This window comes from Sturnus vulgaris, unplaced genomic scaffold (assembly GCF_052056855.1).
Source record: "Sturnus vulgaris isolate bStuVul1 unplaced genomic scaffold, bStuVul1.hap1 Scaffold_195, whole genome shotgun sequence".
Taxonomy (NCBI): Eukaryota; Metazoa; Chordata; class Aves; order Passeriformes; family Sturnidae; genus Sturnus; species Sturnus vulgaris.
Window position 1 is genome coordinate 11406898 of NW_028276170.1, and position 17489 is coordinate 11424386.

Genomic DNA, 17489 nt, shown 5'->3' on the forward strand with positions numbered 1-17489 from the left:
TAGTTAACACCCGGGGTTCCACCAACCGAGCGGGCCCTGCCCAGTCTGAGTCCCTGAATATAGTAGATGGAGACAAAGTCCCAGTGGCACATATCAGAGGTTTGTTAGGGAAGGCAGTTTGGATCAATTCTGCCCCGAGTACAGACAAACCCATTCGTGGGATTGTCTTTGCTCAAGGACCAGGTTGTACATGGTGGGTAATGCAGAGAGATGGAACAACACGATGTGTGCCTCAGGGAGATCTGATTGTGGGGTGAGGCAGCATGAGACAGAAGGAAATATGTAAGTGTCAAAGGTCTGAGCAAGTGAGATAGAAGGAAATGTGTAAGTGTTGAAGGATTGAGCAAGTGAGATGGAAGAAAATGTGTCCGAATAAGTGAAAGATGGAAATTTCTACTTGCTGAAGTTTTTACATGCTGTTTAGTATGTTCACGATATGGAGATAAGGGCTGGAATGTCCTAGGGTGATGTTATGGTGTTTCTATCTCCAATCGTGTGTCCTGATTATGTTTGGTATTATGTCCTGTGCTTCCAGGACTGAGTCTGAGAGTGAAGCTTTGTTTTGTCTTGTTATCAGCCGGCTCACCTCCCCCATGGTCTATGTTTAGGAGAGGTTTTAGCTCGGCTTGCTGGCTTGCTTGCTTGCTTGCTTGCCTGCTTGCTTGCCTGCTTGCTCGCTTCTGCCTTTTTCTTTCCTTCGCTTTGCCCTTGCTTTCTGCTTATTAGTTAGTTCAGCTAGGCAGTCCAACTTTTTCCCTGGACTGTTTTCTCTTCCACCCCGTCCCCTCCCTCTCCTGGATACCATCTGAACGGACGGGGACCTGGGAACCCCAAGAAACACCGGGAGGCTACACTTTGTCACCTGCAGCAGTCATCCCCAGCGCCAGAGACTGATAACTGAGCGACCACTCGCCAGAGAGACTGAGTTTGTCATCCCTTCAGAACGGTGAAAGAGTTTTTTTGTCAGCTGGTGTTGTCTTTTTTCCCTGTGCTGGGGAGTGTCTTGCTTGTTAAATAAACAGGTTTTTTCTCCCACTCTTCTCCGAGGAAATTCTTCCCGAACCCGGTGGGGTGGGGGGGGGAGGAGTCGTGGGGTTTGCTGTCTGGGGGCTCCTTCTGGAGGTTTTCCCCCAAATTTGCCCAAAACCAGGACAGGGGCACAGGGCCCTGCGCTGCCCAGTGCCAGGAGTGCCACTGGCTCAGGAGGAAGCAGCTCCCGGGATCTCTGTGCTCCAGTTGCACATGGAGAAGGAAAAGGTGAATCCCAACTCCAAAGCAGCCAGCCCCATGCCCAGCAGGATGGAAGACCAGGCCCTCAGCGGGCAGGGGCTGGGGACAGGCGACAGCTCAGGCCTGCAACCATGCAGCAACCTCAGCAACAGCTGCCATGAGGGATCCCAAGGGGAAGCCTGCATTGAGCAGGAGCTGTCCCCACTGAAACCACCAGAGACCATCAGGCATCCTGAGGGGAAGCCTGCATTGAGCAGGAAGTCTCCCTAGAAAAAAGCACCAGCAACCATTAGGAATCCTGTCCCGGCTGGGAGGGCTCTGCTCCCTGCGCGCACGAGGGGCGGCGTGGGCAGAGCACAGAGACCTTCCAGGGGCCTGCGGGAGGGACATTCGTGGCCAGCGCCTTCCAGCTGATCCTCGCTGTCTCCTGCTTCCTCCAGGCCATGGAAAGGAGCTGCCGTGTGGGATGGATGGGGCACGATGAAAGCAACCCCTTGGATGTTAATGCATGCAACAAGTCCTTTAAATGGTCAAAACACATGCCAAATTTTGTGATGCAAGACAGAAACAGCTGGAAAGGCTTGAAAATATGTTCCAGAAACTCGTGATATGACAGCACTGGTGTTGCTTGGGAACTGTTCTTCCTCACCTCCTCCCTCATCTCCCTCATCTCCTCTTGGAGGCTCACAATTACAGCAGAGACATGAGCCTGCATTGGGCCTTGATTACACTCTCAAAATTTCTAAGCTTGTTGCTAGTTGGCAACAGAACCCACTGTCTCTGTTATTATCAGCATTAATTGTTGCAATAAAGGTGGTGTATTGAGATGGCCCCAGGTCTGCCAGATTCCACAACATCTGCCCTGTGCACCTGACCTTGTCAGGGTCATTGTCATGCTGTCCATCCCTCCCAAAGAGCACCTCCAGCACTGCCACTTCTCTCAGCTCTTGGATCCCTTCCTCAAGGGTCTTCCAGCACCTTCTATGATGGTGCTCCTGCATTCTCTCTCTGTGGACAAACCTCTGTCTCACACTCATTAAAAGCCACTCCCAGAGGGAAAGGAGGCCTGGCTCCCTTACAAATACCTGGTCCACACCTGAGTCCTGGGTCAAGGGTCCCAAATTCCTTGCCTCAGGACCATCCAGTCGCACACCTGTACCCATAAGGTCCCAGACCCAAAGTAATCAGGTTGTAAAAGCCTCACGGCCTTGTCACTCAATGTCTTTTTGCAGAGTATGGAGACTTTTGTATGACAGGGACTTGGGGATGATCTCAACCTCTGGCTCCCCTGCTGGTTGTGAGGACCCTCCTTTCTTATCCTTATTAACTAGGTGCTTTGTTTCCATCTTAGACTTCTTTGTTTCCACAGGGGTGACTGCTGCTGGCTGTGACTGCCCTTGTGGTACATTTGGAACCTGGACAGATGTAATGTCTGTGGGTTCCACTGCTGCACCATCAGACTCTCCCTCTTTAAGGCAGGGGGAGGGTTTCTCACCAGCTGGCGAAAGGTACTCCTTCAGCATCTGGCTCATCTCTTTCCCCTACCCACTCTGGGTGGTTCCTTTCTGAAGTGGGCTGTGGGGCAGGATCAGTCTCTGCAGCAGCATCCCAATTTCCTGGGGTAGGTATCAGGGTTGTTATCCAAGTCAATCTCCCCTGTCTCTGACTGCTAAATAGAACAGGCATATCAGCAACACCAACCACTGTATGATATCATTAGCATTTAGAGTGGATCTGAACTCCTTCAAATCTGGTGGAGAGGACTTAAAAAACTGAGTGATGGGTTGGGAGTAAATTTCCCCTGCTGTCACTTCCTCACAGTAAGTACCATTATTGAAGTAAACCCCAAAACTACACACTTGGAGTGCAAAAGCTCTGAATCCATGTGGCTGTCTTCCAGAGAAAGTTAAAAATCCATGAATTTCTCTGCTGATCAACCCACAGAATGAACTGGATAATAGCCACAATAACCTCAGTGATAAGACCCATGTTCAAAAAAGGGCTTGCAAATGGGAGAGATATAGCAGTGACCACATGGAGCCCAAACCAGGGTAAGCTGGACAGCATGGTGTCACCTACCACAAAACTTAGGTAACTCAAGAGAACTGTTGTTCCTTTTTCACCCTCCTCTCAATGCCCTCAGGCCCAAATCTCTCTTGGCTTGGAAGACAGGTATTTGCCAAAAGAGACAGCAGCCTCTCTTTGAAATGGAGAGCATAAACCCCCCTCCCTTCACTTGACTATAATTTTGAAATCAAGGGGCTCTCAGGTAAAGATATGGGGGGTAGGAACAACAGTTCTTTACTAATATATCTAACAAGACAAACAAAACCAACAGCTATGAAATTAACAGCCAACAGAACAATAACTCAGTTCTAGTCCTTTTTTGGCCGCAGACACCCTCTCCTTGCCCTGCAGTTACCGGGGCTGTGGGCAGGTCCCGTCCCCGCAGCTGCAGGAGGACCGGGGCAATGGCTGCGGCCTCGTCCCGGGTGGGAGAGGGATGGGCAGAGACTTCTCTGCTCACGGTGTCGGTCACGGTGCCCAGCAGGGTGTCCGGAGCTGGGAGACCGAAAGCGGGAAAGGGAGCAGTGCGGTGTCCCACAGCGGAGAACGCGGCTCCCGGCGCTGGGATGGCGAGGGGGTGGCGCAGCAGCACCGGCGTCTTTCCTCCGACTCCACGAGCGAGAGAGAGAGCGACTCCCAAACCTCTCCTTTACCTGCTGCCTGCACATCGCGGTGTTTCCCCCTCTTCCCTCCCCCTCCCCTCGAGGGAAAACCAGCCGTCTGAGCCAGGGGGTAGCCACAGCTTCTTAGCATAACAATGGGGAAAATTCCACAGAGAGAAAAAGGGGAACACCCAACCTCCAACAAACAGTCATATTCACTTCATAATATTTGTATGTGTTATAGGGAAACAAAAGTATTTTGTCCATAGTTTAAAAAAAGAGAAATTTTCGTTCATGACTTTTCTCCTTTCTTTATTTAGGATTTGACTTTTCTTTTTGTTTTATTTTGGTGGTTTTATATTGTTTCTGTGTGTATTACTATTTTGTCTTTGTTGTTGTTGTTGTTTTTTTCAATTTAGGAGCGAGAATAAAGTATCTGTAAAGTTTTATTCTGGGCATTGAAAGAGTTAATACCTTGCCCAGGCAGCAGAGGTTTTTGTGATTCTTTCCAGGTGGGGCAGTCGGAGTTATTTAGGATAAAGAGTCTTTCAAGGCCACGCTGGGGGCTGGGTGAGGACTGTAGGGTTTAGTCAGAGGAGCCGTGATGAGTTTCTGGTTTCATGGCTGTTCTCCAGCGCCTGCTGCACTCAATTCCAGCCACGGGCCGGGGGTTCTTCCCCCACCCTGCCCAGCAGGCAGGAGTGTGTAGGGCCTTGCCAGAACAGGGCTCAGTTGTTTTTCCCCCAGCCTGCGTGGGCAGCAGAGCGGGCCCGGCCGTTTGGAGCCGCTCCGGGCCGGCGGCAGGGCAGGGCTCTGCTGAGCCTCGGCCACGCTGGGAAGGAGGGGGCAGGATCTGAGCAACGGGGCTTTCCTGTCCCTTCCCTGCCTATCGGGGTCTCTGCTTGGAAACGGGGCCCGGCAGCTTCCTGAGCCCTGCGTCAGAGCCCGCCTGCCCTGCCCGGCCCTGGCCATGTGGAGGGAGCCTGGGCTGGCGTTACTTTGTGAGAGACCGGAAGGGAAAGAGAACTTTCCCGGGTTTTTTTGTCTTTACATGTGTTTCACAAAGAGGCATAAACTTCCGTACTGGTGTAACAATGTGTCAGTATTAAAAATCCTACACTGATTGGTACTTGTCAGATACAAGGGAGACTGGCCAGGTCTCGGCAGATAAAAAATTTCAGGAAATCTTTACAAACCACCACAGTAGAAAAGACCTCCATGACCATTCAGTATTTCTAGATGCCATCGGAATATAGGATTGAACAAAGAAGATTTTCTAGGGTTGAAAGTCAACAAATCCACTCTCCCCAAAGAATCCCCAATGTCGTGTCCTGACGTTCCTGCCCCTGTGTTCATCCAGGTGCCCACAGGGAGACAGGATGATGCAGACCCCCCCCAGCCAGGTGTCTTCCCAACACGGATCACCAGGACCACGGATCACCAGGGCTCTGCCCAACGGGGGTCACTGGGGATCATCCAACACCGATCCTCCCATGGGGGATGGAGCTGGAGCAGAGCACGAAGCTCCTCCCAGACCTGGGGCACTCGCATCCCTGGTGTGGATGCTCTGGTGTCTGATGAGATACGAGTTGCATGTGAAGCCCTTCCCACAGTCAGTGCAGCAGAAGGACCTCTGTTCTGTGTGAATGCGCTCATGTTCGAGGAGTTTGAAGGTGGTCTGAAACCTCTTCCCACACTCAGGACACTCATAGGGCCTCTCCCCACAGTGGTTGCGCCGGTGGACAGTGAGGGTGGAGTTGCGGTTGAATCCCTTCCCGCAGTCGGGGCAGCGGAAGGGCCTCTCCTCTGTGTGAATCCGCTCATGTCTGATGAGAGTGGAGCTTCTCTGAAACCTCTTCCCACACTCAGGACACTTGTAGGGCTTCTCCCCAGTGTGGGTGCGCTGGTGGTTTATCAGGTCGGACATCCACCCAAAGCTCTTCCCACATTCCAAGCAGGTGTAGGGCCGTTCCCCTGTGTGGATCACCTGGTGCTGCATCAGGTTGGAGCTGTCGCTGAAGCTCTTCCCACATTCCCCACAAATGTAGGGCTTTTCCCCTGTGTGGATCACCTGGTGCCGGATCAGACTGGTGCTGTCTCTGAATCCCTTCCCACATTCCCCACACTCGTAAGGCTTTTCCCCAGTGTGGATCATCTGGTGCCGGATCAGGTGGGAGCTCTTGCTGAAGCTCTTCCCACATTCCTCACACTCATAGGGCTTTCCACCAGTGTGGATTCTCTGGTGCTGGATCAGCTGAGAGATGGAGTTAAAACCCTTCCCACATTTCAAGCACTTCTGGGGCTTCTCCCCTCCATGAGGCTTCTCCACCAGCTCTGAGCTCTGCCTGGATCTCCGGCCGCCTTCCCAGCTCAGGGTGGGTCTTTCCTCCTCACAGCTCCCTGGGCTGGGTTTGCAGCCGCTCCTCGAGAGGAATCTCTGGGGCTTTTCCTCCTCCTCCATCTGCCAACGTCTTGGGAATGAAAAATCCTGGTTTGGGGAAAAAAGAAGAGAAGAGTGTGTTGGGCTGGGGGTTCTTCCCTGCCCAAGTGCAACTCAGGAAGACATTGGGCATCTTGCGTAAGAACCTCCAAAACACCAAGATTAAGACGAAAAATCCTCCCATCATGACACAGAACAAAACCCCCCCAAACACCAAGATTTAGACAAAAACCTCTCCAAAATACTGAGATTCAGCCCCTGCAAAAAACCAAAGCACCAACATTTAACCAAATAAAGCTCAGAAATACCAAGATTAACCCATGTGAAAATCATGGATCCCCCTCTCCGGTCACCTGCTGCATGTGATGAGGACAATGCTCCTGAGGCCTGGGGAGAGGCTGCAGATACAGGGAGGGGGGAACCTTGTGCTCCTTCCTGTTTATGCTCTTCCTCCGCCTGTGTCCCTACTATTCCTCCTTCTCAATCCCACCATCTCCTCCCCGTGCATCCTTTGAACATTTTGTTCTCCATCCCTGCTTCTCCTTCCCTTCTCCTGCTGCCCCCAGGCCCAGCACCCACTGCCGGCTCCCTCTTCCCCCCAAACCCACAGCATCCCAGCGCAGGGGCAGCGATGGAGCTGGGGCAGCTCGGGCTGGGGCAGCGCTGGGCTCTCGGCCGCTCCCGCCCGCACTCGCTCCCCACTGCAGCCGCTGCCGCCACCACAGCGCGGGGGGGCCCGGCCTTGGCGCTCCCCCCCTCCCACCTCCCCAAATTCCCCTGCCGGGGGGCGCTGGGGCCAGGAGACAGACGAGTGACAGATCAGGGGGGCTGGGAAGAGTCGGCAGCCAGAGAGCACTGAAAATCTCAGCAGTGACTACAGTGGGATCTTCGGGGACTAAACATGGCAGAGCACCCATGCAGGGTAGAAAGGGAAAGCCAGGAAGGGCTCCTGGCCAAAGGAACGATGATCCCAAAATATCTCTGAAGGGTCCCTTGGGAGCATGTTGAGGGAGTCTGCACATTCTCCCAGAGGTAATCAAGGACAGGGACACTCAGGGGGCAATCAGGGAAGTCCAGAAGAGATTGATACAAAAAGGGATGGATCCTGTTGGTTTTCTGGGAAGGGATTGGGTGAAGAGGAGTATGCAGGAATATGGTTCAGGCAAGATGCAGCAGGAGCACTCTATCTGGGAAAAAATAAATGAAGGACGGTAAAGAGGAGGAAGAGAAAAATTCTGAGGATGAGGATGGTTTTCAGCACACACATCCTCAGAAGTTGCCATCTGCTGCAGATCCTTTATATCCCCGGTTGCCAGGACAGGCACACAAGGAGGTCAGGATTGCAGGGGGTTTCTCTGTGCTGGGCAGCGGCAGGAGCGGGCGCAGAGGGGCGGCACCGGGAGCACGGGCTGGGGGCCTGTGGGGAGCTGCGGGGCCGGGCCGGGGCTGTGGGGCAGCCGGGGCTCAGCGCCGGGCGCTGCCTGAGCCCAGCACCCCCCGGCAATTGCAGGCCCGGCAGTGGCCCCCGGCCCCCAGGAGGCTGCGGGACGCCCCGGCCGCTGCCCGGCCCCGTGGAGCTGCCGGCCCTGCCCGCCGGGGGGGCCGCGTTTGGACACTGCGGCAGGACAGGCACCGGCTCTGGGATACGGGCTGGCCACGGCAGCCACAGCACAAGGAGCAGCAGCACAAAGGAACAGCTGGGAAATGGGCATTGGACGTGCAAGCATCCAGATCAGGTTTTAAGCATTTTCCTTGGGTCACTGCAGAAAGGAATGATTTAGCAGAAAGCTCAGCAGCTGTCAGAGGATGAGCACCCCCAGGCACTGAGGGGGCTGCAGGAGGGGCAGAAGAAGCCCCTGGAGCACTTGGTCACAAAGGCACAGCAGGGGAATGCAAGAAGGGATGAGGAAAAGGCCAAGGGGAAGGCAAAGGCCATGGCAGAGTTTCTACAGCCCCTCAGGGATGAACCCCAGGGCCAAAGGGGCTGTGTTTTTCCAGGGAAAATCGAAAAGACATGAACGGTCCTTCTGCAGGGATGCAGGGAAGCACCAGCCTTATTGGGGCAAGCCTTGCAGAAAATATCACAAGAATTTACCCCACTCCCAGGGACTGGGTTAATGCAGGATGGGGATGACTTGCTGCAATCAGGAGGACAGGAAGTGGCAGAAGAAGTCTTGGTGAAATGGCTGAATATTCAGGCTAAAAAGCATCTTTGAGTATTTGAAAAAAAAGGAGCAAATGGAGAAATGCTAAATATTTGGGACATATTTTGACTGAAGGTTTGCAGTGTAATGACCTAGAGAGGGTCTGGAGAATCTCAGAACTGATCCAGGACTGAAAAGTAAGTGCAAGAATTCTGAGCTTTAATAAGAAATTTCAGGACCTGGATTGAGGATTCTTTCTTCTACCCATAACATTTTATCACTTTCTAAACCCCAATAGCCTCAATGTTGTGGTATGGACAGAAGAAAAGGAAGAAAAGTTGAGAAAATGAAAAATAAAATGATTAGTGCCCCACCTATGGCTCTTCCCGACTGAGAAAATAAATTTATATCCTAGGTGTATTATTAGTACATATTATATAACTGACTTTTTGAAAATATTAAAATGAATGGTCTATGTTGGAAAACTTTGCTGCATGAAGAGTTTAGTTTAGCTTTGCTATTTACAGAACTTATAAATAATAGTGATAAATATATTTTTTTGGACTACAACATTTTGATGCAAAAAGCTTTTGTTCATGTAACTAACTCAGAGAATGGGAAAAACGATAATCAGGAAGTTCTTCACATTCCTGGATTATGGAACACCAAAACCCCAGGGAAGGAAAAAATAGTGATTTACAGGTTGGAGGGGAATGATTCAGAATAATGCATGAAGGTCTATGAATATGCAACATGTTGCTGCATTTAGGAAGTGTTTTCTGAGTCAGTGTGTGCCCTTGGCTGAAGGCCAAGCATCCGGCCATTATAACCTTTGGCCAGAGCCAGGGCAGATATTCAATTCTCTCCCTTGGAATTGATCTTTGCAATTCCTTACCCTGGGAATTCTCCACCTAGTGCGGGCTGGAGATAAGGGATGTATATTTCAAGCAGTCTGTGGCCAGAATCCTGTCTCTTGTGAAATCTCTGCCACAGGAAGCTGGGCTGGCACAGAGCCTGCCTTGGCACTTTGCTGTTCACAGCATCCACCCAGGACTCTGCCTCTCAATTACACTCACACACTGGGCTGCCTGCGATTCCACTGTTGGAAAGTCTACCAAATTTAAATTTTTTTCACATTTCATTTTACTAGTCAGGCTCGGTTTGCCTTTCTCTCAGGAAAGAAATTTTAAAAGGTTTTTTTTAAGGGATGTGGCACCACTCAACAGAGATGAGTTTAACATCTCAACAGACTGGGAATAGCCCAAAAGATATCCACAAACATAAACAGCAATAAAACATCAGAGTCCATCAGCAAACATCAAGGAACACCCACCCCAGACACTGCCCCCGGCATAGATGGAGACACCTGGTCTGGAAAACAGAAGGAAATCCAGGAGTGAGAACTAATTAACATCACAAGAGCAGAAATCCGTGTCTGCTAAGAAACAAAATACTAAGAGCTACACAATTTGGAAGCAATCAACATTAAACCAATTTATTTCTATGGGTATAGACTGTAAAATTTTAGGAAAAATCTAACAAAATTCACATCTCACTGAACGATTTTCTCTGCACACCCGGGCTATGTGTGGATGAAATGATTTCTGCTGCTCACCCTGACCACAATCAAGTAATGCCTTGACTCTCTAACACTAAAGATATTGTTGGGAGAGATTTTGTTTTCCTGCAGTTTCAGTGACAAGATTACACCATGAGAAAAATTCTGCAGAACAATCCTACTTTTATATTGTCAGTTAGGTTTGGACTAGAGGTGTGAGAATCAATTTTTACTCCTAGGAGAAGAACTAGAAAAAACTTGATTGCATTGGAATATTTTGTACATATCTGTGGGCGGCTCTTAATGATGGCAGAATTTCGGAATGGGTTTTTCGATGCTCACCTTTAGGTTGCATTTTGAAAAACTAGAAGAGTATTAATGATGAGGCTTTAACACATAAACAGCTAATATAAAATCGTTTAAAAAAAAGAGAAAAGAAAATGTAGATTGTGGGGGTGCACCTGTGCATCACCCAAGGGCTGCTCTGTAACAGAAGCATCGGTTCCAGGCAGAGCCAGGACAGGAGCTTTAGAAATGCAAATTAACACTGCTAGGGCAATGTGTGCACAATGAACCAGGATGATCTTCATGCCTGGGGGAGGAATTGGGCTGATTCTCTCTGCCCCTCACCCCAAGCTCTGCCTGCTTGCACAGATGGAATTTGCACAACTAAAGGCAGAGCCCATAGTGAGGATATCTGACTGCAACAGAAATTGGTTAAGCTGCAAAGGGAAACAGCAAACGGAGAATGTTGGGAAAGCTTTACTAAAAAAAGTGGGGGGAATCATCCCTCTCCTCACTCCAACCTGTGCTGTCACTGTCCAGGTTATAAAGGGTGTATCAGAGCAGTGTTTGCTTGCCCAGAGAAATCAGTTTGGAATCCAAGTATTTGATGATTTAATTAGAAAAAAGTGGTCAGTTGATTCTTCCCCGCCTGGAGGGAGCTCCCAAAAATAGGAAAAAGATGAAGAGACACCAGAACAAATCCTACAACACCATGGAGTAGCCCTTGGAAACCCTAACGAATTCATATCAAGATATAGAGAATCCATCCATAATTTGAGTGGCATAATTAGGTTAAAAACTGTCCTTGAAATAAAAACAAACCAGACAACTCCACCTCCTGACGTTCCTGCCGACCAATCCACTGACATTAGGAACGAGATATTTCACCATGGCATGGGATCAGATTATCTCTTAAAAGAAGGAGGCGGAGTTTGTGGAAAATTAAATCATTCAAATTGCTGTTTGCAAATAGATGATAACCAAAAAGTGGTGAAACAGATAACAAAGGAAATAAGAAATTAGCTCATGTACCAGTCCAAACAGGGAAAGGATGGGAATGGGACACTTTTCCGTGGTTCCTTGGCAGACCATGGCTTAAACGAATGCTGCTCCTCCTCTGACGTGCTGCAGCATCCCTCAGGTTTTTACCATGCACGACTCCTTGCGCCAAAGATGATGCAGGAAAAGAGATTGAGTCAATGGAAAATAAAAGTTTGTAAGCGCTATTCTTGAGAAAATGGGAAAAGGAGGAATTGAAAGCAGTAAGATTAATATCGTTGTGGGGGTGCATATTAAGAAGGACATGCACTAGGCGGATCGGGAAGTCTGAACCTTCCAAGTACCTCAGCCAGTGGGGACGGAGATGCAGACGGGAAAATGAGGATAAAAAGGAGGCGGCGCTTTAGAGACCGCATGGCAAATGCCGCATGGCGTCTCCCTTTGTTCATGAACGAAGTCACTTTTACAGGACTCCTCTGTCTCCTGCGGGCACACAAACCTCTGGCCACGGGAATTTTCCCGCACAGCCCCGAGCACAGGGCAGACACCTCTGTGCCACCCACAGCAACCGGGACGAGCCAGCGCTGCTCCGGCACCGGCTCCTGCCGAGGCCCCAGCGGGAAGGAGACCGCGGGCAGCCGCTCCCGCAGCGCCCTCAGCCCAGCGCCAACACGGGCCGGCACCGGCACAACCAACCCGCCAGAGCCCCCTGCCGCCCCCTCGGCCCGCAGCGAGCCCCGAGCCCCCGCACAACCGAGCGCGGCTCCCACCTGCTCTGGGGCCGCCTCCGAGCTCCGCCGCCGCCTCCCCGGGCTCCGGCCGCTGCCGCCGCTGCCGGGCCCGCACAGACGCTGCCACAATGGCGCCTTTGCTGCTCTGCCCAATCAGCGCGCGACAACCAGGAGTGACATTGGCACAATCAGCCAATGGCAGCGAGGGCCGGGCTCTGCACACGGCCCAGCCTCGGCCCGCGCTCTCAGGGCCCCCCGGGCTGTGCGAGGGCAAAGGCGGAGATGAGGAACAGCCCTGGAACGGGCCCGGGCCCGAGCCGCCATTGGCCTGGAAACACAAACAAAGTTCTCCGCAGCTCCCGGCACGCCTTTCCCAGCCCTGCGTGTTCGCTGCCTCCGGCTCAGCGGGAAGCCCTGGAACCTCATTTCTCCTACCCTTAATTAGGAGCATCAGTGCATGGCTTTGATTTCCCGCACAAAAAGGGAAAACTGCTCCAAACCCCTGTGGATGAGTGGGAGAGGGGAGAGATTTTTGGCAGAAAACTCCAAAAACTCAGAGCAGGATAATGAGAAGTAAATGAAGACCCTTCAAACCACCTTTCCACACGCCTCCCTCTTCCAGCTGCACCTCCTACCTCGGCAGTGCAGGGTGGGAGAAACGACGCTCACTTTGTAAAATTATAAAGGTTTATTAAACCTTAGCAAAAAAAAATACACCAAAAGACTGAATTAGGAGAAAAATCAGCGCTGGTAGCACAGGACTAAAGCAGCAGACCCGGGTGTGATTTGGGGGCCCAGCGGGGTCCCCGGGCCGCCCCCGCCCCCCCCCCCCGATCTCGGCCAACGGGTGCGAGCGGCGCGGCCCCGCTGCTGAGCACTGACCCCGTCCCGGGGGCCGCCGGGAGCCCATGGAAAAAACCCGCACCTGCACCCCCCCTGCAGTCCCTCCGACCTTCCCAGTCCTGGGGGAAAAGGGGGAAAGGGGCGGACCTGGGCCGGGATCACCCGGAGACCCCCGGGGTGAGGAACGGGGGAGGGCGGGGGGCGGTTGGGCTCGCTCTGAGGAGGGCGGTTCCCGCGCGAGGATTTCGGGGGGGTTCGCTCGAGGAATTTTGGGGGTCCTCCTGCGAGGGATCCTCGTGCAAAGGGCTCCTCTCGTGCCACCGTCTCCTCGTGTCACCCAGACCAGTTTGGGGAGCTTTTTCTGTCACCCAGAGGAATCTGGGGGATCCTAGTGTCACTGAGAGCCCCACGAGTGTCACCAAGAGCTCCTCGAGTGCCACCAGGAGGAACGGGGAGATCCCTCGTGTCACTGAGAGCCCTGCGAGTGACATTGAGAGCCCTGTGGCACCAAGAGCCCCTCAAGTGCCCGCAGCTCCTTGTGCCACCAGGAGGCCCTGGAGTGCCACCAGCTCCTCGTATCACCGAGAGCCCCTCGTGCCACCAGGACCTCGTGCCAGAGAATTTGGGCAGAGTCTCTGTGCCACCCGGAGCCCCTGAGTGTCACCAGCCCCGTGCCAGGGTCCCCTGTGTCACCGGGGTCTCTCTCTGTGTCACACACCAGGAACCGACCCCCCCTCCGAGCACCAGGACCCCCGAATTTAACCGTCCTCGTGCACCGGGACCCCCTCAGGACCCTCGAGTTTCCTCTCTCCCCTCCTCGTGCACCGGCATCACCGGACCGCCCCCCCTTTCCCGAGGAATCGCCGGAGACCCCCTCCATCAATCACCGGGCACCGGCACCACCAGAGGACCTCCCCCATCAATCAGCACCGTCACCGTGCACCGGGACTCCCCCTCCCCATCGAGCAGTGACACCCCCTCATCGTGCACCGGGAACGCCGGACCCCCCCTCAAACATCGCCAGCCTCGGGCACCGAGATCACCGGAGACCCCTCCATGAGTCACCGGGACCCCCCCGTCATGCACCAGGACCAGCGGAGACCTCCCCAGGAATCACCGGACACCCCCTCACGAATCACCGGGCACCGGGACGCCCCCTCGGGCACCGGGACTGGACCCCCCCCCCGTGTACCGACCACCCTCCGGTGCACAGGGCCCGGACCCCCCTTTGTGCCCCCCCTGCCCATCCCGGGGATTCCGCCCCTCCCCTTTGACTTCTCCCGGGAACAGGAGCGGGAATGGGGGGGGGCCGTGCGCTGGGGGGGCACCGGGGTGTCCCCAGCACCGGGGGGAGTCCCTTGGGGCTCGCTCCTTTCCCCCCCCTCCTCCTCCGGTTATCACCAGGGACCCCCCCAATTTACCGGGGCTCCCCCTATTCACTGCCCCCCCCCGTTCACTGACCGCCCCAAAGCGCTGGGACCCCCCCGGATACTTGGGACCACCCCAGGGCGCCAGGACCCCCCCTCACTCACCGCCCCTCCCCCATCCATGGGACCCCCCCACTCACCGCTCCCCCCCCCGTCACCAGGACCCCAAAATCCATGGGACTCCCCCCACACTCATCAAGACTCCCCCCAAATCCATGGGACCCCTCCCTCCCCCCCACTCACCACCCCCTTCTCAGCACTCCCCGGGCCCTCCCCATTGATCGAACGCCCCCATGGCCCCCCCAGCCCCTCGCCCTCGCATTGGGCCCCCCCGGGGCCGAGGCAGAGCCCTCCCTGAGGGACACCCCTCATCCCCGGCCTGCAGCCGCCCATGGAGCCGCTGACCACAACTCCCTGCCTGCGTCCATCCGGCCAATTCCTCTGGCCCCGCACAGCCCAGCCTGCAAAGCCAGCACCTGCTGGGCACCTGCTCCATGCCACTTCCAGGGGCTTGGGCTGCTGAAGGGCTGCTGGGCTGGGCCCTTTGTGACACAGGGCCGTTCTATCGGGTTCCTGGGTGCTGTTGGCCATTCTGTTGTCCTGGTGACATGGCACAGCCCCGCCCTGCAGGGGTATATACGGGGCACAGGGCCCTGCGCTGCCCAGTGCCAGGAGTGCCACTGGCTCAGGAGGAAGCAGCTCCTGGGACCTCTGTGCTCCAGACGACGTTACACATGGAGGAGGAAAAGGTGAACCCTGTTATAAATGAGAGACAAAAGTCTCGATATTCAGCAAAATTTAGATTGCTTTATTTGATATAGAAAGAGCAAGCAGCGCTGGGGAACGTGAGGGGTCACCGCCCACTCCACGCTCCACCCAACCTCGGTTTGCAGCCTCTTCTTATACTGTGGGTTCTCGTTGTTCACAAATTCACAAAGCCTTTGGGTGATAATCAGTCACAGATAGCCATCCGGTCCTTCTAGATAAGCACCAGAGAAGTTCTGGGAGTCTGGTCCTTGAGATAGGCAGTATTGATTAGACAAAGGCAGGAAGGGCTTTTTGGGAAGTCCGATTTTGCAAGCTTGTAGTTGATACAACTTATTTGAAAAACATAACATATTATAATGTAAGATAATACAACATAATATAATATAACAGGGTGATTTTAAACAGAATTATTTAATCATATAATTTCCTTTATCTAGTGTCCATGCTTCATTTCAGAGCTTAGTATTCTGGTTTATACAAACCCCTAATGCTTTTGTGATTAACACGAATCTTTTATCAATTATCACAATTTCCCCACTTCTTTTTTGTTTTTTTATCCCATTGATTCGTGTTCTGGCTTCAAATTTTGTCAGTACCTCTTGTACTAGATTTAATTCATTTACTATCATTAATTTTTTTGCCTTCTCAGGTTCTCTTGGTATTGTAGCAACTTGCATTCCTTGAACCACTGACTGGATTAGTCGAATGAAGCGTGGAACAAGACAAAGGATGAACAGTAGTCCTAATAATGCACATGTTAACATAAACCCTAATTTCTTCCACCAAGCTCCCCCCCAACAGGTTATTCCAACTATCATTAAGCATAGAGTTCCAGGTTTGTACAGGCACATGGGCTATTCGTTTTATTTCTTCTGCAATTTTAGTCATTACTTCACTATTATAATAAATTTCTAAGCAGCATTCAGAATTATTAAACTTCCCACACACTCCCCCTCGATATTTCTGTTTGATTTCACTGTAACAAATGCTCTGGCCCTAATCCTCCCCCACCTCCATGGCCATTGTTCAGTCATCTGCATTCCTCTACAGATCCAACAGTGAGTTAAGTTCAGTAGTAATTTCTTTCATTAATTCTACAAATAAATTTTTCCCAAGGTGGGTAAGTCCCGTTCGCTGAGTTGTTGTTTTATTTTCTCATACAAGTTAAAACTTTCTCCACGGTTTGTCCTTGTTCCTTTGAACATTTTAGTTATAATATTTTTTTTAATCAATTCCTCCTTGTAGTGATCTTGCACTCCTCCCTGATCTGAATATCCCCACATACCTTCTTTTGGGAAGCAGAGGTGTGTCTCTCCTACTGGGCAACTTTGGTATGCCCATGGAGCCCACCCTCCTTTTCCCAAATTGGTGGCTACCCAATTTTTTCCATAATAGTGCATAATGTGTTTATTACAGCAGGCCGAATTGATGTGTGTGTGGAAGGCAAGGGTGGATACCGTGCATCCCCGTACCCAATTGTCTGGTGACACTTGGAACAAGCATCAGCATTATTTCCTTTTATCATCATTAGCAATAGGATGACTCCCATGACCATTTTCATCCCTCTGCCTCCCTCAAGGCCTACGGGGTTGCTGCCAGTAGCCGAGGTTTGTTTCATCTTCTCGGCAGCAGGGAATATGTCCTGGGCTCTCCCACTTTGTCTTTCTCTTTTGGTAGTGTTTCTTAATTTTGTCCCAACTTTTAGCTTTAACATTCCAGTACGAGGTACAGCAGTAACAGCTCGGTATACACAACCCTTCTGACACTCTTTTGCCAATACCTCTGCTCTGGCTTTCTTTTTTCTGCCTCATTCCATTCTCAAATAACTCCCACCAGTTATGATCATCAATTTCGATTTTTTCTTGTGCTGATAGGGTATTAAGTACCTTAATAGTTTCCTTACATTCATTTCTTCTACACTGGACACATAATGGGAATGGGGGATACCCACCATAGGAATGACACCACAACAACTCAGTACAATATGGACACCTTTTCTTGATGAACAGGCTACACCCGGGTTTGGGGCAGGTGACTTTCAGTCCTGATTAGGAGACCTTCGAGACAAATTGATCCGATATTGACATCAAGTCTTCCCAATTCGCACTTTGAGGTCTCCAGGCTCAGATGTCACTGCCCAACCTGCAGTAGGAGGGGTTACAGGACCCTTGACTCTACTCACATGTGTCCATCCTTTTCAGCTGTCCTCACAGCTGTTTCAGTCGTTAACAGAACTAAATACGGTCCTTCCCATTTTGGATCTAGATTTTCTTCTTTCCATACTTTAATTAACACATGTTTTCCTGGCTTAATTTTATGTATGGCAAATCCTAGAGCGACAGTTTGAGCTAAAATCCCCTTCTCTCTTAATTCTTCCAAGTTTTTGCTGATTGTT

The 17489-nt window shown here is 51.9% G+C and overlaps 1 protein-coding gene across 1 annotated transcript in view; it reads right to left on the reverse strand.

Moving 5' to 3' along the window:
- Positions 1-5238: 5238 nt before the first annotated feature.
- LOC148218084 (uncharacterized) overlaps positions 5239-17489 on the reverse strand; it is a 44319-nt gene continuing 32068 nt past the window's right edge. The window contains exon 3 of the mRNA XM_088158045.1: positions 5239-6148. Within this exon, the coding sequence (XP_088014171.1) occupies positions 5362-6148 (787 nt within the window). The 3' untranslated portion in view covers positions 5239-5361. The remainder of the gene's footprint in view (positions 6149-17489) is intronic.